The sequence below is a fragment of the Peromyscus californicus genome, unplaced genomic scaffold (assembly GCF_007827085.1).
Source record: "Peromyscus californicus insignis strain IS unplaced genomic scaffold, ASM782708v3 Scaffold_3__1_contigs__length_106647218, whole genome shotgun sequence".
Classification (NCBI taxonomy): Eukaryota; Metazoa; Chordata; class Mammalia; order Rodentia; family Cricetidae; genus Peromyscus; species Peromyscus californicus.
Genome location: NW_026294551.1, coordinates 71,539,370 through 71,567,362, shown reverse-complemented (window position 1 = coordinate 71,567,362; position 27,993 = coordinate 71,539,370). Strand labels below are relative to the sequence as shown.

General features: G+C 41.1%; 2 protein-coding genes across 2 annotated transcripts in view; both read right to left on the bottom strand.

The window, feature by feature from the left end:
* Positions 1–140: 140 nt before the first annotated feature.
* Positions 141–27,993, bottom strand: part of Sec24a (SEC24 homolog A, COPII coat complex component) — a 66,920-nt gene continuing 39,067 nt past the window's right edge. The window contains exons 12-23 of the mRNA XM_052757941.1: positions 24,175–24,230; positions 22,902–23,108; positions 21,773–21,893; positions 20,116–20,274; positions 19,244–19,417; positions 16,113–16,223; positions 13,231–13,406; positions 11,251–11,388; positions 8,436–8,540; positions 8,093–8,185; positions 4,619–4,722; positions 141–3,102 (exon numbers count right to left, since the gene is read on the bottom strand). Coding sequence (XP_052613901.1) covers positions 2,988–3,102; positions 4,619–4,722; positions 8,093–8,185; positions 8,436–8,540; positions 11,251–11,388; positions 13,231–13,406; positions 16,113–16,223; positions 19,244–19,417; positions 20,116–20,274; positions 21,773–21,893; positions 22,902–23,108; positions 24,175–24,230 — 1,559 coding nt within the window. The 3' untranslated portion in view covers positions 141–2,987. The remainder of the gene's footprint in view (positions 3,103–4,618; positions 4,723–8,092; positions 8,186–8,435; positions 8,541–11,250; positions 11,389–13,230; positions 13,407–16,112; positions 16,224–19,243; positions 19,418–20,115; positions 20,275–21,772; positions 21,894–22,901; positions 23,109–24,174; positions 24,231–27,993) is intronic.
* On the bottom strand, positions 25,892–26,445 carry LOC128122400 (60S ribosomal protein L23a-like). The gene has a single exon (XM_052757942.1). The coding sequence runs from the start codon at positions 26,428–26,430 to the stop codon at positions 25,963–25,965; it is 468 nt and encodes a 155-aa protein (XP_052613902.1). The 5' UTR covers positions 26,431–26,445; the 3' UTR covers positions 25,892–25,962.

Below are 27,993 nucleotides of genomic sequence, written 5' to 3'. Positions count from 1 at the left end.
AGAGGATCAGAAGTTAAAGGTTTTATACTTGGCTACATAGTGAGTTAGAGGCGAGCCTAGGCTTTATAAGAGCCTATCCCCCAAAATAAAACCTTGTGGAGGCAAGGCCACCAATCTGGACTATAAATAACCAGCCACTGTTTATAAGCTCTTTTAATTAACTTTATTGAATAGCCAAATTCATAAGTTAGCACAGATCAAACGATTGTTTGCATGGGTTACAAATGACTTTTTTTAAAAACAGGAATAAAACAGTGAAAATTACAATCTGTAAAAAGGAAGAAAAATCTTGTTTCTTAACATTTCAGAGAAGAGACTGAACACAACACATTGAAGATCAATACTTATTTTTGATTCGAGACAAAGGACTTAATGTTACAATATTATACACTACTTTACAAAATTAAATTTTCTATGTAAGGATTGTGTTTCTAATAGTTAAAACTGTGAAATCACATTTGGTGGTCCCCTAGATAACAGCTGTTATGCATCTCTGATTAGAAGTTTAAATCTTTTATTCTAATTATTGCAAAACAGTCTATTAGACTCATTACATTACATTAAATTAAAATATATGCAAGCTAAAATAAATGGTACTGCTTGAGTGAATATTAGTATGTCAGACTTAGAGAAACATTATTTAAAAATTCTAGAAATTAGAAAAATAGAGACTTTTTATGGTCGAACTGCCATGCTCAGATTTATATATCAAGATTACCCTTGTCTGTTACTTTAGTAGTTGTAGATCTGTAGAAAATTCAAGGATCTTTCATAATTTACAACTACAATAAAAAAAATATGGCATAGTGTAAATATTAGTTGCTTTACATCAGAAAGTAATACAGGATGATAGGATGGGTAGTGTCTTACTGCCAAAACAAAACAAACTAAAAAACACATTCAATATCGCAAAAAATAATTATATCAATATTCCACAAAGGTTCATTCTCTTATCTAGAGAATGAAAATCATGAACCCTAAATAGTTATGTTTTTATAACTGTTATAAAATTACTCTGGATTGCACATTACATGATATCTAAAATAAAATTTAAAGTAAATTTGTGAAATAACTAACCAAGCAGGTGCTAGCTAATAAGGGTCAGACTCACTCACTCAGGGAAGGACTGAGGCACAAGGAAGGTTTCCCTAGGAGTGCAACATTTCCCTCTGGAAGATTCCTTACTACAAAGAAAGAACCTACAAATACCAACATTTAAAAATCACATTAAAAAGAGAACTTTAGTTCATTTAAAGGAACATCAGTACATAATGGCTGTTTCTTAAAAAGAGGGGGAAATTATATAAATTTAATTGGTTATAGTTTGAAGAGTGCTTCTCAATAAATGAAGCAGCTTTCAAGAGAAATTTGGTTCAGTGTACTAATATTTTTAATCATCTTTTTTGAGACAAAGTCTGGCTGGTCTGGCACTTGCTATATGTAGTCCAGGCTAGCAATTCTCTGGCCTTGGCCTCTCAAGTACCAGGTTAGGGGCATGTACCATCATGTCTGGCTTGTAATTTAAAAAGAACCTTAACACTGTTATTCTCATGAAGCACAGTTATTTGGAAGCAGCTGGCAAACAGTAGTTGTATACTCCAGGGACCTGCTGCTTCCCTTCCCAGGAGTTCAAGTCAGCCCATGTGGGTGTAAACCTGAAAGTAAGTATTTTGTTGGTGATCAGGTGAGACCAGGATTGTAAACACATTTCTAACCTATGAAAACAAAAAACAGAAAAAAATCTCTTCATTAAGTATTACACACAAACATCATTGAAGAAGTTCATACAAGACAAGGTGAACCTGTGAAAACTAAGCCAAACTCTTTTAAAAACACATCACAGCACTTTAAATACACATGGATAATTTACCTATTTGTAAACAGAAGCCATCTGATAGTTTGACTGTAATAATCCTCTAACTGAATCAAAACAAGCAGTCTTTAGAGCATGTTCAGAAATCGTTTCTTTTATAACTTTAATATGATGAATTTGTACAATCTTAATATCCACCAACTCAAACAGCAGCATTCATACATTAGCAGGTTTTAACATCCCAGAATATGAGTGGCTCCAATTTGATTATTAAACTCCTTAGAGAAATATTGATGCACTCTGAGATAGCATTTATAGAACCTTTAACTTCTTTCACTCTAATTTTTCCAAAATACTTTAACTTTTTATCAGCCACAGCAGAAATGTCCCAAACAAAAACCCACTCGGAATCCAGATAACCCAAATTTCCCGCTGTTATCATTGCCAGTCCCGATATATTTATGAAGACAGCTCTAATTCTATCATGGCAGAATAAAACAGCAGAAAATCACCTAATTACAGTTTTCACCTCAAATTAAAGTGACTTTGTTCAAGTAGAGAGAATACTGATGACTTTAAAGCTTGACAGTTCCTTTACACTCTTCCCAAGCAAGGCCAGAGCTGGTTTACTCCAGTCTTTGTTTACATGATCCCTTTCTTTCCTTAAAAAGAAGGGTGGGGGCGGGGCAAGAAACATGTAAAGAGAATGGATTCTAGCTTTTCTACAGTCTATTGACTTTCAGATTTTCCAATTTAAAAAAGATCATTATTGATAGATTTGAAACTTCCCTGCAACACTTAGTTTTGTGAGGTTTTTAAATGTAGCAGCCAAAAATTCAGAAAAATAAAAAAATGAGAACTAGAAATGCAGAACACGGAAGTCTTTATTTTATAAAATGTACTTTGCCTCTGCAGTACTGTCTCATCTCAATCTGTAACAACTCAAACATAGTTGACAGCAAAGGAAAAAAAAGGCTTCCAATCTAGTTTGATTTGAAAATACAGTATTTTGGAGCTGCACATCTGACTCTCTGCTGTGGTCCTTTATTTGCTATAGTTGTTGAAATCACAGTGAAACATCTTAATCATCACATTTGTTCACAATCTGAAGGAGGAGAGAAGGTACTGTGTTCTCAGGAACTCTGCACTGATTCCTCAGCAGCCCCGGGTCTCTTCACTTGTTCACTTGCTGCTGTATGTGCAGGAGGAATTCATAATAAGACAGTGCGGATTCCGTTCTGTCTTCTACCAGGTTCTGAAGGAAGGCTCCTTTCATCGGACTCTCCTCCCTTAGAAATAAAAGGCAAGAATGTTCATGTACGTTAGATACAGAAGATAAACCGTGGAATTTTTTTCATAGGCTGTTGATTTACTGTGGTAATTAAAATAATTTTGACTGCATAAATAGCTGTGCCTAGGGGCTGGAGAGAAGGTTCAGTGGTTTAGAGCACTTGCTGTTCTTACAGAAGAGCTGGGCTCATTTGGTTTCTAGCACCTATGTGGTGGATCACAACTGCCTCTAAGTCCAGTTCTAGAGAAGCCAATGCCCTCTTCTGACTTCCAAGGGTACCAGGTATGCACATGGTACACATACACACATATAGGCAAAACACCTATGCTGTGGAGTGTTATTTTAACTAGGCAAAGATATGTTACATTTGTTTATGCTGCATTTGTTTAACTATGTAAATATGTGTTGCATCTGTTTCATCTTGCCTGCCTAAGGTACCTGATTGGTCTAATAAAAAGCGGAACAGCCAATAGCTAGGCAGGAGAGGATAGGCAGGGCTGCCAGGCAGAGAGAATAAACAGAGAGAGAAAGAGAGAGACATGCCCCGGGGCAAGAAGCCAGGCAAGCACCTGTCAGTAAGCCAGACACAGAGATAGCAAGAAAGTAAGAAAAGGTAAAAAGCCCTGAGGCAAAAGGTAGATAAAGAGAAAAAGGTTAATTTAAGTTAAATGAGATAGCCAGAAACAAGCATAAGCTAGGTGGAGCATTCAACACTAATAGTAAGTCTCCATGTCATGATTTGGAAGATGGCTGGGTGGCAGACCAAAAGAAAAAGTCTGGTACACACCTATCCTGGAACTTGTTTTTTTTAGACTAGGCTGGCCTCAAACTCAAATATTGGCCTGTCTCTGCCTCCTGAGTGCTAAGATTAAAGGCATGTACCACCATGCCCAGTGAAAGTTTAGTAATTCTAATAATTGGTTATCATGAATAGTTGATGACTATTTATTGAAAAGAATTAAATTTTATTCTTCCATATTATTTTTATTTCATTTTATTATTTATTTATTTTGGTTCTCCAAGATAGGGTTTCTCTGTGTAGCCCAGGCTGACCTGGAACTCGCTCTGTAGACCAACATTCCCAAGGCAGAGGCAGGTAGATCTCTGTGAGTTTGAGACCAGCCTAGTTTACAGAGCAAGTTCCAGGACAGCCAGGGCTGTTACACAGATACCTGGTCTCAAAAAGAGAGAGAGAGAGAGTGAGTGTGTGTGTGTGTGAATATCTCATGTAGTCCAGGCTGGCTTTGGACTCATTCTAACTGAGGATGAACTTAAACTGATGCTCCTGTCTCCACCTTTCGAGTGCTGGCCTCACAAGCATGTGTCACCATGCACTATTTTATATTGTGCTGGGGACTGAACCCTGAGATGCTACATAAGATTCTACCAACTAAGCTACATCCCCGACCCTCCTATGTTCTTTTAAAAGGTTTACTTACAAATTAGGTCATACACATACTAAACATGTCCTTGTAAGGCCAGACATTAAATGACACATTAAAAATCTGACTTACCTGATTACATAGAGTACTGGGAAAAATGGCCTCTGTTCTCTAAGCCACGAGATGAAAGCTATTGTTCTGGCAGATTCTGGTGTATCAAGTTCTGGAAGGTCGGTCTGTTAAACAAAACTCCAGTTAGTGTTATTATCGACTGTGTAGTCTGAAGCATTCTTCAGATTTTAAATTTAATAATCAACTGATTTTGTTGAATAACCAAGTGACTATTTTAGGCTTTGAAGTAATTTTGTCTCTGTTGCAAATACACCACTTTGCCATTGCTGTACTGAAGTAAGTGAATGGATATGTTGTGTTGTGTTGCAATAAAGTCCTAATTACAAAACAAGTGGCAGGCTCTTGGGCCCAGTTTGTACAGTCTTGATCTAGGAAAACCTCCCAGCTCTTTACTTCATAATAAAATTTGGAATCAACTGACTCATCTGGGTAGTTATTACTAATATGACCATTTTCTTACTTCATTACTTAAAATGCCTTTTCATCCAGTCCAGTAGTTTTGCTCAAGAACTAAAAGCTAAAATCCTAGCTATAATCTTCTTTTAAAAGATTATTTATTTATAATGTATACAGTATTCTGTTTGTATGTGTCCCTGCCCACCAGAAGAGGGCACCAGATCTCATTATAAATGGTTGTGAGCAACCAAGTGGTTGCCAGGAACTGAACTCAGGACCTCTGGAAGAGCAGCCAGTGGTCTTAACCTCTGAGCCATCTCCCCAGCACCCCCTAGCTATAATCTTGACATCTAAGTCTTCCTAAATATATGAATCCTGAGGCCTGAGAGATGACGCAGTGGGTAAAGGCACTTGCTGCCAAGCCTGATGACCTGAGTTTGAAATCTGGGACCTACTTGGTAGACAGAACCAATCCCCCAAAATTGCCCTCTGACTCCACTTGGTAGACAGAAAGAACCAACCTCCCAAAATTGTCCTCTGATTGCACACTTGAGCCTTGACGTGTATACCCTCAACTCCAATGAAGAAATAGATAAAAATTAAAAAAATAAATACATGGCTTCTTTAATTACTGCCATGACTGCAGCACAGAACCCATCTGTATGAAACCTACTAGTATGTAAAGTAATTAAATAAACATTTATTCCAAAGTTCAGTACAGACTTAGCAGTAGGTACTGAAAAAATAAGACAATTTTAACTTCACAATTTAAATGCTAGAACTTTGTAAGTGTTCGTGTTAACTCCTTTATAAGGACATTTCAATAATCAATAGTAATCCAACTGAAACTGACCACATGTTATTTGTTATATAAAATAGTGTGGCCATACACTTCGTTTTCATTCCTGTGCAGTGTTGTGTTGTGTTTTGAGACAGGGTTTTACTTTGTAGCTCATGCAGCCTCAAACTCAGAGATCTGCTTGCCTCTGCTGAGATTAAAGCTGGAGACCACCACATCTACCGCCAACACAGCAACTTTAAAAGAACCCTGTCAAAGATCAAGAAATCACTTGCCCAAAGCACAAAAAAAACCAAAAAGCTGGTACATAAGCTCACTGGTAGATCTGATGCTTGCCTAGTATGTACAAGGTTCTGGATTCAATAATCCTTGCTAAAATAGGAGGGTTAGTAGAGGAAGAGAGACTCAGAGACAGACACACAGACACTAATGTCATGTGCAGCAACCACAACATTGGGGGGGGTCATTAAATTCTATGTCTTCTCCTCGAAAGATAATACTTTTTTTTAACTCTTAAAAAATTTATTATTGGGGGGCTGGAGAGATGGCTCAGTGGGTAAGAACACTGACTGCTCTTCCAAAGGACCCAGGTTCAACTCCCAGGACCCACATGGCAGCTCACAACTGTCTAACTCTGAGATCTGACACCCTCACACAGACACACATGCAAGCAAAATACCAATGCAAATAAAAAAATGATTAAAAAAGTTATTATTGGGCTCAGTAGTTAAGAGCACTGGCTATTCTTCCAGAGAGTCAAGATTTGATTTCCAGCACCTACCTGGTAGTTAACAACTATGTGTAACTCCAGTTTCAAGAGACTGATACCCTCTTCTGGCCCCTTTGGGCACCAGGCATACACAAGGTACATAGACACACATGCAGGCAAAACAACCATACACACACATACACACACACACACAAACTACATTACAGATTTGATTATTGTATGTATATGTGCATGATGTATACACATGGGGAAAATGCTACAGTGGACATGTGGAGGTCAGAGGACAACTTTATGGAGCTGGTTCTCCCATTCACCTTACATGGGTTCTGGGGATCAGATCAGGTCATAGCATCTCACTGTGGCTGGCCGAGAACACAGAGATTTCTCCTGACTTTGCCTCCTGAGTGCCACCACGCCCGGCTGAGAATTACCATTTAAACACTTAAGAAATGACAGACAGCTGGTGGTGGTGCATGCTTGCAATTTCAGCACTTTGGAGGCTGAGGTAGGAAAAGTACTGAAAGACTGAGTCTAGCCTGGTCTACATCGTGAGTTCCAGGTGAGCCAGGGCTATGTAGTAAGACCCTGGCTGAAAAGCATCTTAAGTTTGGTGGGTTTTTTGTTTTGAGATAGTCTCACAATGTAGCCTTGGCTGTCCTGGAACTCCCTATGCAGACCAGGTTGGCCTGGACTCACAGAGATCCACTGGCCTCTGCTTCCTGAATGCTGTGATTAAAGGTGTATGCCACCACACCCAGCCACAAGAACTATCTCAAAAACAAAACCAACCAAATAAAACACACATGCACCCACCCACCCATGCTATTCCATTCTCAGAAGGAGAGGTAGGATGAACTTGTATGCCAGGTTAGCGCGGGCTGTACACAGCAGGTCCTGTCAAAACACTCAGGGGAGAGGCTAGAGATGGCTGTTTAAAGACCACGTATTGCTATTGCGGAGGACCCGGGTTCAAATCCATCATTCACATGGTGCGCGCAACCATCTCTAAGTCCAGTTCCAGGGGATCCAACATCCTGTTCTAACCTCCACAGGCACCAGGCATTCATGTGGTACACACATTTACATGCAAACAAAACATTCATACACATAAAATAAAAACAATCCTGAGGCTAAACAAAATACTATTAGAAGACAAGATGAGTCAGGTGGCAAGAGGCAAGTGGTTCTCTGCGTTTCAGGCCAACTGGTCTACACAGTGAGTTCTGTAGTGAGGCCACACAGTGAGACCCTGTCTAAAAAAAACAAGAAACCAAAACCCAAACCCAACCAAAAAAAAAAAAAGAGACAAGAGGATCCATCTGAGTCCTAGGATCACAGATAACCCTGAGCAATACAGCAAGATCCTGCCTAGAAACGCACCCAAACCAAACCATAAAATGAGCACTTACAGTCGAGATACCATCTGTGAGGATAGTAACTCTGGGAGCAACTTGGAGTATTAATTTCTGACTTGAAAATGGGGTTCATGTTTTTGCCATATTTAAAATATGCTTTAAATTTCCTATGATTACCAACATAAAAAGCTTACCATCATCTGTGGAATTGATGCATAGTTTTGAACTCCCAGAACTTGGCTGAGAAAATTCTGTGCACAATTTTTTCCAACCCAAAGCATCAGTACCTGCAAACAAGAATATGCTGTTTTGAGAGGCAGCCTAATAGTGAGTCTGGCACCTTTACCACTGGTTATGTTTAAAAAGTCTAAAGGATAAGCATGCTAGCGAGATGGACAGCGAACTACTCTACATCGTGAAACTGGAGGCCGAAGGGAGAATGGCCAATGCTAACATACAGATTAAAGGCAGCTGAAGCCAAGTGCTAAGGCGGCTCAGCAGCACATTGAGCTCATCAGGCTGAGTAAATCCACTCACCGAGCCTGCATCCATGAGGAAAGCTCCATCTCTGCTCAACTTCTCCACCGAGAGCTGAAGAATGGGGGGTTGAGGTATGGTTCTGTCATTGATATTGAGAGCTCCCTGAAGAAGGAAGCAAAGAGTGAGGTTTATAGATACAGATAACACACAGACACAATATATATATTTGCATATGTACATGTATATGGCATGTGTTCACATGTGTGCGCCTGTGTACAAGCTCACAATTGGTGTTGGATGCCTTTTACTTTATTAAGGCAGTCTTTTGCTTAACCTGGAGCTCACCAATTCCAGATAACTAGCTAGCTGTAAGTTATCTGGAATCCTTGTTCCAAGGATCTGCTGCCTGTCTTCAGAGTGATGGAATTATAGCTGGCTGACATGCCTGCTTCTTGTTTTTTATGCATGCCCTGCTTTTCATGTGGGTTCTGAAATCTGGTCCTCATGCTTCCACAATAAGCATTTTAACCTTTGAGCCAAACCCTCAGCTTCAGTGCTTTTTGGAAAAAGGGTCTGATATAGCCCAGGCTGGCCTCAAACTTCTTATATAGCTGAGGATGATCTTGAACTTCTGATTGTCCTGCCTCCTCTTCTTAAATTTTGAAATTACTGGCATGTGATTCCATGCCCAGCTCTTTAGAGCTATAGTTAAATGACAAGTATAATTAAATGAATTTGACTTCTCAGAGCTTAGACTTTAATTAGATGAATCAATTATCCATGGCAAAGATGGAGTAATATGTATATTAAACAAAGCCACTGTGACTCTAATAACTGAAATCAAATTCTGATCCTATTTATTTCTTGTGTGTGTAGCCAGAAGTTACTGGCAGGTGTCTTTTCCATTACTCTCCATCTTATTCTTTGAGACCAGCTCTCAATGAACCCAGAGTCAACCCAATGTTGACTCAGTTAGCTGGCTGGCCAGCACTTTCCAGGGATCCTCCTGCCTCTGTTTCCCAGTGCTGGGGTTACAGACCCATGCTGTCCTCCTCTGCTTTCACACCAGTGCTGGGGTTACAGACCCATGCTGTTCTCCTCTGCTTTCATACCAGTGCTGGGGACTACCTCAGGTCCTCACCCTTGTGCAGCAAGCACATTCCCAGCAAATCATCTCTCCAGTCTAGTCCCACCTTTTGTTGCTGTTTTTATAGTTTGTTTATTTATTTTTTTATGTGCATTGGTGTTTTGCCTGCATGCATGTCTGTGTGAGGGTGTCAGAAGTACTAGAACTGGAGTTACAGGCAGTTGTGAGCTGCCATGTGGGAGCTGGGAATTGAACCTGGGTCCTCTGGAAGAGCAGCCAGAAGAGCAACTCTTAAGTTGCTGAGCCATCTCTCCAGCCCCTTTTTTGTTTTTTGACCAGATCATTAGGTAAACTTGGACTTCTTTTCTGATCCTCCTGCCTCCATATCCCAAGTGCTGGGACGGCAGGTATGAGCCATCGCGATGGGTTTATGTAGGGCTCAATAGGGAACCTAGGCTTCATGCATGCTGGGCAAGCATTCTACCAACTGAGTACATCCTCAGCTCCAAGTTTTTGGTTTTGAGAGAGCCAGGCAGGTCTGGAACTCCCTTTATAGTTCGGGTTAGTCTTCAACTCCTGATCCACCATGCAAGTGCTAGGATTAGATATGTACCACCAAGCTTGGCTTTTTAACTATTATTAAAAGAAATAAATTCAATGAAATGATACATAGTGAACAGATAAGTGACAGTAATGAATACAAACCAAATCTAGAATTCGGTTACTAATAATATACTAATTAATTTTCTCTGTTCTTTCTTTTTGAGAGAAGGTCTCTCTATGAAGCCTGGTCTGTCCTGGATCATGTCACATAGACCAGACTGGCTTTGAACTCATAGAGACTGCATGCTTCTGCCTCTTGAGTGTTGAGATTAAAGTATGCACTACTACTCCCAACAGTTTTGTTTTCTTGAATTTTACAAATGTAATATAGTTTTGTATTTATTTTAAAATGTTTTGGATTTTGTTTTCTGAGACAGGGTCTGTTTCCAGGCTGTTTCAAATTCATGTGCTCAAGTGGTCCTCCTGCTTCAGTCTCCCAAAGTCATTGAACTAGAGACATCAGACACACACACACACACACACACACGTGTGTATATATATATACATACATACATATATATATATGGCTACCACCCAGCTAACTAGAAAATTAAACATTAGGGGAGATTGGCTAGGGTATGTAAGAATCTTCTGTGCTGGCTATCTTATGTCAACTTGGCACAGCCTAGTCATTCGAGAAGAGGGAACCTACTTAACTGAGAAAATGCCCCACCAGATTGGCTTGTGGGACACTTTTCTCAATTAGTGAGTGATGTGAGAGTAGCCCAGTTGTGGGCAGTGGTCTTGGGGTGTGTAAGAAAGCAGGCTGAGCAAACACCAGGAGCAAGCCAGGAAGCAGCACCCCTCCCTGGCCTTCCCATCAGTTCGTGCCTTGAGTTCCTGCTCTAACTTCTCTGCATGATGAACTACCAACTACTAGCTGAAATAAACCTTTTCCTTGTCAAGTTGCCTTTGGTCATTGTGTTTTAGCACAGCAACAGAAACTGAGACACCTTCTATAGCATATCTGTAACTTATCTTTAAATCTAAAACTAGAGAAAGAGAGAATTGTCTTAGAAAACTTAAAATCACCATTTTCAGGAACTTCCCTAAAAATCAAAGTTTCTGTATATTTACCTTGAAAAAAACAAAGAATTAAGTAGCAAACTCTCACTTCCATACTGAATATAATTAGGCTTAACAACTTTCAGAAGAAGCCACAGAACGAGGAGTTGATCTTACCTCATCTGAGAGGTTGTCAACTCTATACAAACCGGGGTGTGTTGTGAGCATAAGGTGAACCAAGGGCTGGTTTTTCACTTGACACATGGCAAAAATTCGTTCATCTAGGCGTGCATTCGTCCCAGTCTGGAAAGACTTCTGTAATAAAACAAAAACCATACCCCCCAATATTAAAAAAAGACAGGATTTTATAAATGTCAGTTGCTCAAAGATCTTCAGACAGAATTAGCAAATTTATCATAAATAAATTTCATATTATCCCTTGAAAATATCTTTTAAGAAGTCATGTACTTGGACTACCAAGTGAATTCCAGGAAAAGGCGCAAAGCTACACAGAGAAACCCTGTCTTGAAAAACCAAAAAAAAAAAAAAAAAAGAAGTCATGTACTAAAGTGTTCCAATTGGTGGAAAAGAGTACAGGCAGGGAACAATGAGCCAAATGTGAGCAGAAAGCCTCTCAAGGCAGGCTCAGGTGAGCAGGCATCTGCTGGCACACTCAGGAAAAACACTGACAGCCGCGGCTTTCCCCTCACTGCACCTAACTCAGACTGTCACACGTCACTCATTGAGGAGTGTGTGCTTGGTGTTCGTCTGTGCTCACTGTCCCAAAGAACCCAGGCCAGCTTTTATGCCCAGGACAACTGCACTTGTGGGGCTGCCCATTAATCAGCACGTGTTGAAAGCTGGTGGCCTAGGTAATTGTAATAGAGGCTTTGCTGGTACAGCGTGAGAAAGAGTTTAGTGAGTTACTTCATCTGTAAATATAAAGTAATAGGAACCTGAGAGATAGCTCAGTGGTTAAGAGCACTGGCTGGTCTTGCAAAAGACCCACATTAGGTTCCCAGCACACATATGACAGCTCACAACTATCCATAACTGGTCCAGAAGATCTGTAATCTTCTTCTGACCTCCATAGGCACCAGGTACACATGCAAGCAAAACACCCAGGCATATAAAATAAAACAAATTTAAAACAAAGTTAAAATAAATAATCACTGCATATATAGTTACAGGTGAAATGATTCACTAAAATCTTTTTCATTTATTTAGTGTCTATTACATACTAGGTGCTGGGACTAAATAGTGTTCATTGGTTTACTTCCTATAAAAGGAGAAATAAAATCGGGTGTAACATCTTGGGATGCAGAGGCAGGTGGACCTCTGTGAGTTCAAGGCCAGCCTGGTCTACAAAGCGAGCTCTAGGACATTGAGGGCTACATAGTGACACCCTGTCTCAACAACAAAAAAAGGAAAACCAATGAATAAGCAAACTATGCAGTCAGTGATAAGGGCATAGAAAAATCACGGAGGGGTGAGGAATGAGGGGAGTCACGTGCTGTGAGATGGGAGGGGCTGACAGAGCTGCACGTCACACAGGTGAGCTGGCGAGCTGGCGTGGAATCAAGTGACAGTACAGAAAAAGGCTTTCGAGAGAAGAGCCTGGTTGTAAAGACTTCTGGGACTTCCAGAACTACATGCATGCTGGGCATGCCCAGGCACTTCACTCATACTGTGCACACTTAGGACTCTCCTGTCTCACTAATAACACTGTCCCCACCCCCCCATCCCCCGACCAGTATCTCCATTCTTTCCACTCCTCGGTCTCTACCAACTGTCATTCTGCTCTTTGAGTCCGTGTGCTGTTTCTGAGCTTCTGGTATGAGTGAGAACAAGCAGTACACATGTGGTTTCTTATACCAACAGCACAATTTCCAGTTCTTTCTTTGGAAAGCTAGTTATCATTTGAATTTGTGGTCACAACACTGAATCCTTGACAAGTGAGTTATCTCTTACATGTGAGACACTTGCATTAAATTACCCATAAATTTCTCTGGCTATAAATCCCTTCAATGCTCCAATAAATGATAGGGTTCCCATCCTCAGAAAATTTAACTGGTTTAAAGCTACTTACACAACATTTAGGATTTCAAGGCATAAACAGCTTTTTAACATTCTTACTGTGCTAGTCTGTCTTCTCACCTGTTTAAGGAGAGCCAACACGAAAAGTGGGAAGAGCCTCAAAGAGAAAGGAACCATGAGGCCTGGCTGCTGGCCACTCAGGACTGAAGAGCGGTAAGCTGAGAGAGAGTCGATGACAGCGTTCACCAAAGCATCCCGGGCATCACTCAGGCTGGCAGTCACTGACCTGTCAACGGCTAGTGAGGGAGAGTAGGGACAAGACAGACACAGGACAGGAAGTCGGTGATTCTACTGGAAAGGACAAAGTAACAAAACAGAACAGATCTCTCTCTCTCTCTCTCTCTCTCTCTCTCTCTCTCTCTCTCTCTCTCTCTCTCTCACACACACACACACACACACACACACACTGGTTTGCAGGAGTCAGTTCTCTTTCCATCATGTGTGTGCATTCTCTTTCCATCATGTGAGTTCAGGGACTGAACTCAGGTAGTCAGGCTGGTAGGCAAATACCTTTACCTGTCAAGACATCATGCTAGCCCAAAGAATTCCGCCCCGCCCCCCCCAGTCAGGGTTTCTCTGTGCAACAGTCCTGCTGGTTGTCTTGGAACTCCATTTGTAGATCAGGCAGGCCTTGAACTCAGAGATCTGCCTGCCTCTCTCTCCCAGGTATTGGGATTAAATGTATGCACCACCACGCATAATGGCCCAATGAATTTTTTCATAGCAGATTTAAGCAAGGTCATGAACATATGTTTGAAAGTAACATATGTTTAGTTTTTTTAATGTCAAATTTGATTCCAACTCTCTTTATAGCCAAATGCCTTGAAACCCCAGATGGGGTCATGTAACTGAATGTTGGGGATTAAAAAAAAAAAAAATCTGGCACTAGCAAAAGGTTTTTGAAGTTGGAGCAAACAGAAGTTAATACAAACACACACACAACAAACTCAAGGTGTTTCTGGGAACGTTCAGCCATGTTGCACTGTGTGAAATTTGCTGCTGTAGCCTCTACTCTGAACACACAGCTGAACTACTGAGACCTGAGACCTCTGGGCTCAGATCCAGGTCCTGTGTGTAATGGATGGCAGTGTTGTACAAACACGGTTTTCTGCTCTTCTAAGACACAATGGTTTAATTAGGAAGAATGCACATTCAATACTTTTCTGTCCTGCCTCAACATTTAAGTAGCTTTGGATTGTATTACATTAGAATGTTTCATTTTTGAAAACTGTTGTTTGAGTTGCTGAGTTGAGTTTCATAAAAAGTTGTTAAATGAGTTAATCTTTTTTTTTTCCCCTCGAGACAGGGTTTCTCTGTGCAGTTTTGGTTCCTGTTCTGGATCTCGCTCTGTAGACCAGGCTGGCCTCGAACTCACAGAGATCTGCCTGGCTCTGCCTCCTGAGTGCTGGGATTAAAGGCATGTGCCACCACTGCCTGGCCAAATAAGTTAATCTTGAGATTAGGACAGAATAATGGCCCTAAATATATTTTGGCTATTTTGTGTTATGTATTTATATATGAGGCAGTTCTCTAAGCATTGATGATAATAAAACCAAAATACAGATCAACTCCAAGAAATGCTGAAAATACTCCACATCCTAGATATCCAAGGTTTAATTCATGAAAAAATAGACAAGCACATCCATTTCATTGATATGCAATTTTGCTTTTGTATTTAGTAAATGGAGAAAGTATACATATACCAAAAATTATTTTAAGGTTTCTTTATGATTCATCATCAATAAAAATGTGATCTGTATATGTATATCCCTATCCTACACTGTACACCTGGGGCTGCATAAAATATTCTTGAGTGCAAGGAGTCAGCTGTTAAGGGTGCAGATGTTTAAGAAGCTCTGCTTCACAGTTCATTGCCATCTGTGATCCAAGGCAGGGCTAATAAAGCACTATCAGCAACAGTTCCAACAAGTCTTCATACTAAACACTTATATAAGAAATGCTGTTTAAGGGGCTGCAGAGGTGGCTCTGCACTTAGAAGCACTTACTACTTTTGCAAATGACCTAGGTTCAGTTCCCAGCACTTTTACATGCCAGCTTATAACCATCCTTAACTGTAGTTCTAGGAGCTCCAATGTCCTTTTCTGGCCTCCTCAGATACCAGGCACACAAGTATTCACAGACATACATGCCGGAAAAATACCCATACACATAAAGTAAAAATAAAAATAATTTAAAAATCTTTAAAAAATTGGCCGGGCGGTGGTGGCGCACGCCTTTAATCCCAGCACTCGGGAGGCAGAGCCAGGCGGATCTCTGTGAGTTCGAGGCCAGCCTGGTCTCCAAAGCGAGTTCCAGGAAAGGCGCAAAGCTACACAGAGAAACCCTGTCTCAAAAAACCAAAAAAAAAAAAAAAAAAAAAAAAATCTTTAAAAAATAAAGGTTCAGAAGAAAATATAGAATTTTATTTTGTTTTTTATTTTTTGTTTGTATGTTTGGTTTTTTGAGACAGGGTTTCTCTGTGTAGCTTTGCACCTTTCCTGGAACTTACTCTGTAGCCCAGGTTGGCCTCGAACTCACAGAGATCTACCTGGTTCTGCCTCCCGAGTGCTGGGATTAAAGGCGTGCACCACCGCCGCCCAGCGGACCTTTTCATTGAAAAAGACATACACTCAAACATCGAAACGTCTAAGGTAACAACTTTAAGTAAAACTAAAACATGGGCTGGAGAGATGGCTCAGAGGTTAAGAGCACTGGCTGTTCTTCCAGAGGACCTGAGTTCAATTCCCAGCAACCACATGGTGGCTCACAACCATCTGTAATGAGGTCTGGCTCCCTCTTCTGGCCTGAAGGGATACATGCAAGCAGAATACTGTATACATAATAAATAAATAATAAATCTTAAAAAAAAAAAAAAAAAACTAAAACATATGTATGTATTTAATGGTATGATGTAAAATATTTAAACAGATAACAATTCTTACCCATATTGGCCAATAATCCTGAAATTGCTTGAACATCAGCTCCAAGAAAGACTTCATTCAGAGTGGAAACTACTGGCAAACACAAAGTATGGACACGAATTCTTCTTTCACCTTTAGGGAAAAACACAATAGCTATTTTCTTTTTTAAAAGGTTATGTTAAAGTCACTTCTTTTTCCCATTAAAAAATATTTATCAGATAAGTCAGAGGATAACATCTGCGAGTTGGCTCTCTCCCCATGGGCATCAGGGATCAAATTTATGTCATCAGGTTTGGTGACAGGCACCTTTACCTGCTGAGCCACCCTGCCAGCCCCTAAAATCATTTCTTTTTGCACTTATGACCAAGAAGGTCACATAGAAAGCAGGGATAGCACCACAAAATATCAGAAAATATTTTCAGGTTTTATACGGTAATGATAAAACTCCTCTAAGTTATTACTAAATAGACAGCAGAAATTGTAGTTGAACGCTGATAATATGCTAGCTTTCTCTCTCGTTCCTTCCTGAATAGGATCAAGACACAGCCCAGGCAGGCCTCCAACTCATAAGCCTACTGTGTCAGCTTCCTGACTGCTAAGATTAGAGAGGCACACAACTATGCCTAACAAATTCCCTGCCTTCTAAAAGTTTTATTTATTTCCTCATGTTTCTTTTTCTTTCTTTTCTTTTTTTTTTTTTTCTTCGAGACAGGGTTTCTCTGTGTGGTTCTGGACCTCACGCTGTAGACCAGGCTGGCCTTGAACTCACAGAGATCCGCCTGGCTCTGCCTCCCAAGTGCTGGGATTAAAGGCATGCACCACCACCGCCCGGCTTGGTTTTATTTATTTGTATTTTATGAGTGTTTCTCCTGCATGTATGTCAGGGTACCATATCTGTGCTTGGTGCCAGGAGAGGACATAGGATCCCTTGGAACTAGAGTTACAGATGCTTATGAGCTGTCATGTGGGTACTGGAAACTGAACCTGGGCCTTCTGGAAGAACAATCAATGCTTTTTGTTTGTTTGTTTGTTTGTTTTTTGTTTTGTTTTTTGTTTCAGAGACAGGGCTTCACTGTGTAGCCTGGTTGTCCTGGACCTCACTCTGTAGACTCTCAGAGATCCTCCTGCCTCTGCCTCCTGAGTGCTGGGATTAAAGGCGAGCGCCACCACCGCTGGCTCAGTCAATGAGCCACCTTTCCAGCAGCAATTTTATAAATATTAAAAAATATTTTTTAGAGTTATTTATTTTTTGTGTATAAATATTTTACCTGCATGTATATATGTATACCATGTACATACCTGGTGCCCTCAGATCAGAGAGGGTATTAGATCTTCTGGAAATGGAGTTTTGGGTGGTTGTGAGCCACCATGTGGGTGCTGGGCATCAAACCCAGGGCCTCTGCAAGAGCAACAAGCTCTCTAAACTGCTGAGCCATCTCTCCAGTCCCAGGTTTATATATATTTGTTTGGTTTGTTTTTTGAGACAGGGTCTCACTATGGAGCTCTGGCTGTTCTGGAATTCACTACTTAGATCAGGCTGAGCTGGGCGGTGGTGACCCATGCCATTAATCCCAGCACTTGGGAGGCAGAGCCAGGTGGATCTCTGTGAGTTTGAGGCCAGCCTGGTCTACACAATGAGATCCAGGAAAGGCACCAAAACGACACAGAGAAACCCTGTCTTGAAAAACAAAACAAAACAAAAATTATACCAGGCTGGCCTGAAACTCATAGAGATCCACCTGCCTCTGCCTCCCAAGTGGTGGAATTAAAGGTGTGTGTCACCATGACCAGCATAATTTTTCAATCACGGGGGAAAAAAAAATTTAAAAATGAGTATCACAGTAGTACCTTTTCTTTGGTAATCACAACAGCAATCAATTAATAAAAAGACCACTAGGAAAACCTCTGGGTAATACCAAATGCCAGATCTGTGGTTATTTTTAGTGCTGAGCATTGTGACCATAGCCTCTCACACGCTAAGTACATGTTCCACCACAAGTTATAACTCTAGCCTCATTAATCAATTATGTATTTTAGGCACAGTCTCATACATAGCCAAGGATGACTCTGATTGTCCTGCCTCCACTCCCAAGTGCTGGGATTGCAGTATGCCCCACCATGTCTGTTTTATGCTGCACTGGGGATAGAGCTGGACTTTGTGTACGCTTGGGCAAACAGGGCTACATCCCCAGCATAATAAAGGGAATTTTTTTTTTTTTCTTTTAGACAGGGTTCTGTATAGCCCTGGGTAGCCTTGAACACACAGGGATCTGCCTACCTCTGCCTCCCATGCACTGGGATTAAAGGCATGTACCACCAGGCTCAGCTCTAAAAAGATTTTTGTGTGCCCATGAATGTATGTGTGTATTGGTATATCCATATGTACCATGCATGCACATGTGTAGGCAGAGATTGACATCAGATGCCCTTCCTCAATCACTCTTCACCTTATGTATTAAGATACTCTCTCACTGGGCGGTGGTGGCACATGCCTTTAATCCCAGCACTCGGGAGGCAGAGGCAGGTGATCTCTGTGAGTTCGAGGCCAGCCTGGGCTACAGAGCGAGATTGAGGACAGGCACCAAAACTACATAGAGAAACCCTGTCTCGAAAAACCAAAAAAAAAAAAAAAAAAAGATAATCTCTCATTTTAAGACCACAGCACCTGAGCACCTTTCCTTTAGTAATTACCCACACCACCAATGTCAGATCGGTGTTGTTATTTTTGGTACTGAGTATTTAGTCCAGATCTCACAATTTAGAGTGGCTGGTCGAGAAGGCCCCACATCTGCCTGTCTCTGGGATTTTTAAAGATTTACTGTTATTTTTATTTTTGTGTGTGTGTGTGTGTGTGTGTGTGTGTGTGTGTATGTTACATGTCTGTGGGTGCCCACAGAAGCCAGAAGAAGGTGTAAGATCCCCTGGAGCGATAGGCAGTTGTTAACTGCCATAGGGACTGGGAACTGAAATTTGGGGCCTCTGGAAGAGCAGGAAGCATTGTTAACCACTGAGCTATCTCTCCAGCCTAGAGAGAATTTTTTTTTTTTTTCTCGGAGCTGAGGACCGAACCCAGGGGGGCTATAGAGTAAGACCTTGTCTCAAAAACAAGGGCAGTCATATTTCTGTGAGGATAAATGCAAACAAAAGCATACCTTTACTTGACGTATATAAGAGGGCTGACTGGAAAGAGACTAGCTGAGTGTCAGCGAGGTTCTCTTCCACTGACATCTGCACAGCATACCCAGCATCTGGGTTGACATTGGGAAGAGACAGTAAGTCTGTAGAGCGGACGAAGAAGTTCCCATGGAAAGTGTGAATGGAAAGACCTAGAAATGAGAAATGATCACCATGACTGCTATGTGTTTACTTTTTCTTTATGCATTCTTTTACTTTTACTTCATGAATTTTCTTTGGAGATGTGGCCTCTTTAAAACAAAACAAAACAAAACTGAAATAACACACATAACATAAAATTTACCATTTTAATGCACACAGCCCAGTAGTTTTAAATACATTCACAATATTCCCTATTTTTTAAAGATTCATTGTTATCATTTTAAATCATGTGCACGTGTGTGTCTATGTGTGGGTTTGTACACATGACTGCTGAGCCATTTCTCTAGCCCCAATATTCCCTGTTTATAATAGTTTTTTCCCGTTAATTGCATATTGTACAATTTCACATCCTAAAACTCAGCAATGTATCTGTGTAGAGTAAATCCAGTGTGATACATATTTTTTTTAACTTTATTTTAAACTGATGCTGAGTTCAGGCTACTTTTTTTTTTTTTTTTAAATAATTTAACTTTATTTTATGTACACTGGTGTGAAGGTGTCAGATCTCTTGGAACTGGAGTTACAGACAGTTGTGAGTTGCCATGTGAATGCTGGGAACTGAACTCAGGTCCTCTGGAGGAACAGCCAGTGTTCCTAACTCCTGAGCCATCTCTCCAGCCCATGATACCTATTTTTACTGTATTAAAAACAACACGAAGCCTCCTGAGAGAAAGAAAAATGTTCCCACCTTTGGTGCACCGGATCCTCATGACTGCCTCAAATCCAATCTTCCGAGTGAGGTATCTCTGTAGCTCCTTCTGGAATTTCTGCACTTGGACTGGATTGTGCTGATGATGGTAAGAGGGATAGTAATAAACACTGCCTGCTGAGTACCGAGAAATACAACCTGGAAGAGAACACAGCTCTTTTTACTCACCCTGTCATTCACGTGTCTCTGTGTGTGTGTGTGTGTGTGTGTGTGCGCGTGTGCAATATATTATAGATATCTATATACATATATTACAAGTTTCTTATTTTATTTTATTTTATTTATTTATTTATTATGTATACAGTGTTCTGCATGCATGTCAGAAGAGGGCACCAAATTTCATTATAGATGGTTGTGAGCCGCCATGTGGGTACTGGGAATTGAACTCAGGACCTCTAGAAGAGCAGTAAGTGCTCTTAACCTCTGAGACATCTCTCCAGCCCCTATTACAAATTTTTAAAGACATTGTTATTATTAAACTATGTGCAAGTATGTGTCAGATTTGTACATGTGGGTACAGGTACCTACAGAGGCCAGAGACATCAAATTCTCTGGAGCTGGAGTTATAGGTAGTTGTGAGCCACAATGTGGTGCTGGTAACATAACTTGAGTTATGTTATAGATCTCTCTCTCTCTCTCTCTCTCTCTACACACACACACACACACACACACACACACACACACACACACACACACACACACACCTTAGCCTCTTAATACACTCCTTAAAATAGTAACTACTAATACTTCATATCAAAGTAACTGCACACATTTTTCTCTGACTTCTCAAGGTACCGTCAAAAAGAATATTCTACTCCCTTATAATAGTGGTATAGCAAGCAATTTCTCTATTTCCCTTACACTAAGTTAAGAGTAGAATGCCAGTTGTAATGGTGTATGATTTTACTCCCAGTACTTGGGAGGCAGAGGCAAGTAGATCTCTGTGAGTTTGGGGCTGGCCAGGTCTACACATAGTGAGCTCCAGGACAGTCAGGGCTCTGTAGAGAGACCCTGTCTCCAAAAAAACAAAAAAAGAGTATCAAATTTTAGTATATGTGCTGCCGAAGCGAGCACGAGTATCAAATTTTAACAAATTAAACTGACTGATAACCAGGGTGGCCAGGCATGGTGGCACATGTCTATGGTTCCAGCTACCCAAGAGGTTGGTTGGAGTGTGTTAGGGTAGGAGTGGGGAATAATTACTGAGCCGGAAGAGCAGAGACTACTTGCCAGGCACAGTAGCACACACCCTTAATCCCAGCACTCAGGAGACAGAGGCAGGTGGATCTGAGTTCCAGACCAGCCTGATCTGTATACAGAGTGGGTTCCAGGACAGCCAAGGCTACACTGAGAAATGCTGTCTCAGAAAAACAAAAACAAAAAATTTGGAGTAACACAGCAAGACCCCATTTCAAAAACAGAACATTATAACGACATCATTTTTATGTTCTTTTAGAAAAATCATTAAAAAAGAACTTGCTGCTGGGTGTGACAGAACAAGTCTGTCATTCCAGTGCTTGGGAGATGGCAGGACAATCCGGAGCTCAAGGTCATCCTCGGACCCAGAGGAAGTTCAAGGTCATCCTGGGCTACCTGAGACCTGGTTTCAAAAAAAAAAAGAAATGCAAGAACATACCTAGAGAAGCCAAATCAGAATACTGTCCACTGAGAAGGAATAAGTCAACAGCTGCCTGCTGGCCAGAACAGTCCAAGGCTAATTTCTTATAGAAGTCAGTGGATGGTGTCAGATGTATTTCCTATTAATTGTAGAATAGAAAGAGAAAATTTTAAATTCATAAAAAAAATGTAAATATATACTTAGGTATACCACAGTGTTAAAGCACTTTCTGAGGGCTTATATTTATTGTTTACTATTAAAAATATTAAAAAAAAAAAGAAAAAAAGAAAAGAAAAACCTCTAGTACATTAATTTTCTAATAGACAAAAGTAATTACTATTTTAACTTTAGCCTACTAAATGTTCCATATGCCGGGGACATGCTAACAATTCATACATGGCATGTATTTAGTCCTTTCCGCTACCCTATGAGGTGAGCATTAGCATCTTCTCTTCATACACAAAGAACAGAAGGATGTAATGAATCAGTTACTGAGGTCTAACCTCTAACAGGCAGCAGAATGTAGGCTGTCTGGCCAGGAATGACATGGGAACTATGTGGTAGACCTGCTTTTCTCTTATCTTTTGGGAAATGCAAATTCCTAACACACACACACAGAGCTCAAAAGCAATCCCTGGCTCTTAGTCTACCAGATTATGACCATTTCTTTCTTTCTTTTTTGGTTTTTCAAGACAGGGTTTCACTGTAGAGCTCTGGCTGTCCTGGAACTCACTCTGTAGACCAGGCTGGCCTCAAACTCAGAGATCCACCTGCCTCTGCCTCCTGAGTGCTGGGACTAAAGGTGTGCACCACCATCTCCGAGCTATTATGACCACTTCTAATGGTCATTTTGGTTCCACTTTGTCCCTAGCAAATGTATTCTCTTAGTCTTCCAGACTTTCTCATCAAAACCAGGTTGGATTTCTAAAAGCCTAAGATGTTAAAGATAATAAAGCACAGATGCATAAGGCAGGTAGAGAAAATAATAAAATAGTTATATGGACGTAACAGTGAAACCCTTTATTCATTACCTACAGTCCCTCCTCCTCACAGTCAAGCAATTAATAAAACAAACCAATGGAAAACAAGCTCTTAGGTCAAAGAAACAGCACCAGCACAGACCAGGCTATACCCCTAGTGGTCTAACCTTAGCAGATGACCTTTGGTTGGGTTCTTCTCTTGGTTTCAGGGCTCCCACGCCAAGAGTTGGGAGTTGTGTTTGGAAAACAGACATTCGACCGCCAGTTGGTGACATCAGCTTAAATGCAGCCTGAAGTGCAGGACCCAAGGCACTCTGGGTCTCCAGCGTCTTAGTAAACATCTGTGGCAAACTTTTCAGTAAATCTTGGACAAGCTTGTGAAATAAAGCAAGAAAACTAAAAAATGTTACAATTAAATTTTTTTCACAATAAATCATTATCTAATACAACAGACAGGACACTGAATCATGATGATGGTCAGAGAATCTATGGACACTACAAGAAACAATGAAGTCGGTCAATGACAAGAAAGCCATTTTAAGTAAACATTATAAATTGGCAAGCAAGACATCCAAACTGGGGCCTTACAGTTCTTGCACATGCAATAGTCCAGCAAGACTGTAAGTCCAGAATATATGCAAAAGAACCATCACAATTTAGAAATTTATCTATTTTAATGCCATGAAACATGGCTTTCTCCATCACCTTTACATACTTTATTCTCTTAAGTGAGTTTAACTCTTCCCTGTTGCAAAATCTAAGATATCCAGTAACAATGCCAACTAGTAGTATTACTACAAAAGAAAAACAAAGTCAAAACCAACTGCCTAGTTAAGTTAGGTTGTACAGATAAAAGAGAATTAATGGGGAAAAAATACTTTGTGCTACAGCACCGCCCCCACTGACAAGAGTGGGGAGCACAGACTTGCTAGGTGAATGTTATCCTACGCCATATATGCAGGTACAGGGTAGACAACATCCCCCCTTCAGACACATTCTGTTCACCTCTCACTGTATTATGTCATGGCAATTTCCAGGCAGGTAATAAGAGATTCTTCTGAACTGACCCAATGACACTCTGTGAATCAGAAAAGCAAAAGCACTGAGAGCAGCCTGGCTATGTGCTTCCGTGCAGTGCCCAGCAGTCTTCTTTCAGCATCCCTCCCTCTGCCCATACGGCCTGCAGGCCAGGCCTCCTCGGTGCTCTTCCTTCTGGAAGAGGCTTGTCTTCCGCTCCACTACCGAGAATCTGCTGCCTTAGACTAAGAAACGATCAGTACAAGACTGATCTCAAGAACTGTCCATCTAATGAACTTAAACTAAGAGTAGATACAAAATGCTACATAGCTTAAAGACATCAAAGAAAAGCTAAATTTAAAGTTCATTTCAGAAATATGCATTCAGTGTTCAATTCAATATAGCAGGAAGGGAAGGCCTTACCTCTTTACTTTCATTTAAGTTTACTAGCAAGTTCTCTGGCATGGGTATAAAAACATCTGAAAGAATAAAGAAGCATTCATTTTATTATTTATTTATCTTTTTTTATTTTTTATTTATTTATTTATTTTTTTGGTTTTTCGAGACAGGGTTTCTCTGTGTAGCTTTGCGCCTTTCCTGGAACTCACTTGGTAGCCCAGGCTGGCCTCGAACTCACAGAGATCCGCCTAGCTCTGCCTCCCGAGTGCTGGGATTAAAGGCGTGCGCCACCACCGCCCGGCCTGTTATTGTTTTTTGAGATAGGATTACACTGTGTAGCCCTGGCTGCTCTGAAACTTTTAATGTAGACCGGTTTGACCAGGAACTCACAAGAGATCTACCTGCCTCTGCCTCCCAAGTGCTAGGATTAATGGTGTGTGGTTACTACACTTGTTAAAGACACTTTTTTAATATTAGAAAGACAGCTATGGGATTGGAGAGATGGCTCAGTGGTTAAGACCACTAGCCACTCTTCTAGAGGACCCAGGTTTAGTTCCCAGCACCCATATGGCTCACAATCATCTGTAATTCCAGTTCCAGAGGATCCAATACTACCTTCTGACCTCTGCAGACACTAGTTAACAGAACATACAAGTATGCTTTGTTTTTTGTTTTTTTTCTCGAGACAAGGTCTCACGATGTAGCTCTGGCTATCCTGGAACTCACTCTGTAGACCAGGCTGGCCTTAAACTCACAGAGATCCACCTGCCTCTGCTTCCTGAGTGCTGGGATTAAAGGCGTGCACCACTACACCCAGCAAGAATGCTTTGTTTTTATATGAAATAATAGTTTACTAATACATTCACTCGGAAGGCTGATGCTTCTTGATAAAGGAATTCCAAACCAGTGCCTTACTAATGGGACTACAAACGCAGGTGAACCAGAAGGTGCTCTCATCACTCTAGGTGAGCCTTGGAATATTTATTCTTTCATTTACTCATTTGCTGGGCTGGCTCTGTTGTTTTGTTTTTCTTTTTTTTTTTTTCTTTTTTTTTTGGTTTTTTGAGACAGGGTTTCTCTGTGTAGCTTTGCGCCTTTCCTGGGACTCACTTGGTAGCCCAGGCTGGCCTCGAACTCACAGAGATCCGCCTGGCTCTGCCTCCCGAGTGCTGGGATTAAAGGCGTGCGCCACCACCGCCCGGCTTGTTTTTCATTTTTAATGTGCATATGCTGTATATGCCAGGGCATAGGGGAGCCAGAAGACAACCTTGAGTAGCATCTTCAGAAATACCATCCACTTCCTTTGAGACAAGATCTTTCATTGGTCTGGAGCTCACCAGGTAGGCTAGACTCAGGGGTCAGCGAGGCCCAGGGATCTGGTCTGAGTGTCTTTCAAGCACACCACACGTCTGACATTTTTAAGTTGGCTCTGGAGGTGGAACTCAGGTCCATGGGCTTTCAAGACTAGCACTTTACTGGGAGAGCTCTCCTTAGGCCCTCACTGGGTTTGGAGACAGGGTCTGACTATGTAGCGCAAACTGACTTGGATCACCTTTTTGCTTCTGACTCTCTAATGCTGAGATCACAGGTGCGCACTACCATGTCTAGCTTATGAAACCCTGTTAAAAGAAAAACTCCTGCTCAAGGCCAGCCTAGGGCGCATGAGACCTTGTCTAAAAACAAAAGTCTTTTACTCCATTATTACTTTTAGAACCTGCATTAAAATCCTTACTTTTTGATAAGTAAATATAGAAACTGATTTTTTTTTTTATGGTGAAAAAGTATATTTAGAATTAGCCAGCTGGACTCAGTTTAGATGATCCCAATTTTGTTGGCAACATCCAGAGCATCATAGTCAGGAGCCAACCGAACATATGCCTTCTTCTCTCCATCAGGCCTTATGAGGGTGTTGACTTTGGCCACATCAATGTCATAGAGTTTCTTCACAGCCTGTTTGATCTGGTGCTTGTTGGCCTTGACATCCACAATGAGCACAAGTGTGTTGTTGTCTTCTATCTTCTTCATGGCTGACTCAGTGGTCAGGGGGAATTGGATGATGGCATAGTGGTCAAGCTTGTTTCTCCTGGGCGCGCTCTTTCGAGGATATTTAGGCTGCCTCCTGAGCCGCAGGGTCTTGGGCCGCCGGAACGTGGGTGACGTGCGGATCTTCTTTTTGTGGCTGTGGACGCCTTTCAGCACTGCCTTCTTGGCTTTCAAGGCCTTCGCTTTGGCTTCGGCTTTGGGAGGGGCAGGAGCTTCCTTCTTCGCTTTCGGTGCCATCTTGGCAAAAAGCGAAACTGATTTTTTTTATAATTTTCCGTGCACCTATGTTTTCTTCCTAGTTTGATTCCATCTAAGAAAAGGAATTTAATTCCTAAGAAAAATAAATTTTGAATGTATTCTCCACTTCGAATTCATTATTAGGGTTGGATATAAGGCTCAGTGGTTGTTGCTCTTCCAGAGGAAACTAGTTCAAATCCCAGCACCCATGTCAGGAGCTCACAACTATCTGTAACTCCAGCTTCAGGGGATTCAATGCCCTCTTCTAGCCCCTGCAGACATCAGCAGACACAGGGACACATACACATAGATAAAATAAATACATTTTTTTTTTTTTTGGTTTTTCAAGACAGGGTTCCTTTGTGCAGCTTTGCGCCTTTCCTGGATCTCGCTCCGTAGATCAGGCTGGCCTCGAACTTACAAAGATCCGCCTGCCTCTGACTCCCAGTGCTGGGATTAAAGGCGTGTGCCACCACCACCCAGCAATAAATACATTTTTAAAAATTCATTATCAGGTATATAATTACCAATATTTTCTCTCCACCGTGGGCTGTTTTCTATACGCCACAGAGTATTCTCTGATGAACTGTGCCTTGTATATGTGAAGTGAGCACTCGTACTACTCAGTTACATCCCCAGCCACAAATATCCATGAAGATAGGGCTTTACTATATAATACTTCAAGCTGGTCTCAAATTTCTGTAATACCTCCCAAAGGCTGGTATTACAGGCATATGCTACCATACACACCAAAAATTTGTTTTTGTTTTTGAGACAAGGTCTCACATATTCCAGGCTGCTGTTGAATTCACTATGTAGCTGAGGATGAATTTGAACTTGGACTCCTGCCCTTTTCTTTTCTTTTTTTTTTTTTTGGAGACAGGGCTTCACTGTGTAGCCCCAGCTGGCCTGGAATTTGGTAATGTAGACCAGGCTGAACTGGCCTTGAACTCACAGTGATCCAGCTGTCTCTGCCTTCCAAATGCTGAGTTGCTTCTGAGTGGTCAGTGCTGGGATTAATTATGTATTTTGTTTTTCCCTCTTACTGCCTGTGTTTGGGTGTTATTTATAAGAAGCCATGGTCAATCCAATCTTGAGAAGATTTTCCCCAGGTTTTATATTTTTAATTCTTATCCTTTTTTTTTTTTTTTTTTTTTTAAAGATAATGCTTCTCTACATAGCCCTGGATGTCCTGAAACTCACTATGTAGACCAGGCTAGCATGGAACTCAGTGGTCCACCTGCCTCTGCCTCTGGGTGCTGGAATTAAAGGTGTGCTCCACCACACACAGCCTTTTTAAAAAAATATATTTTTAACTCAAGTTTACTTCTTTTTTTGTTTTGTTTTTCGAGACAGGGTTTCTCTGTGTAGCTTTGTGCCTCTCCTGAAACTCACTTGGTAGCCCAGGCTGGCCTCGAACTCACAGAGATCCGCCTGGCTCTGCCTCCCAAGTGCTGGGGTTAAAGGCGTGCGCCACCACCGCCCGGCCTTTTTTTTTTTTTTTTAAAGATTTATTTATTATGTATACAGTGTTTTGTCTGCACATATCCCTGCAAGCCAGAA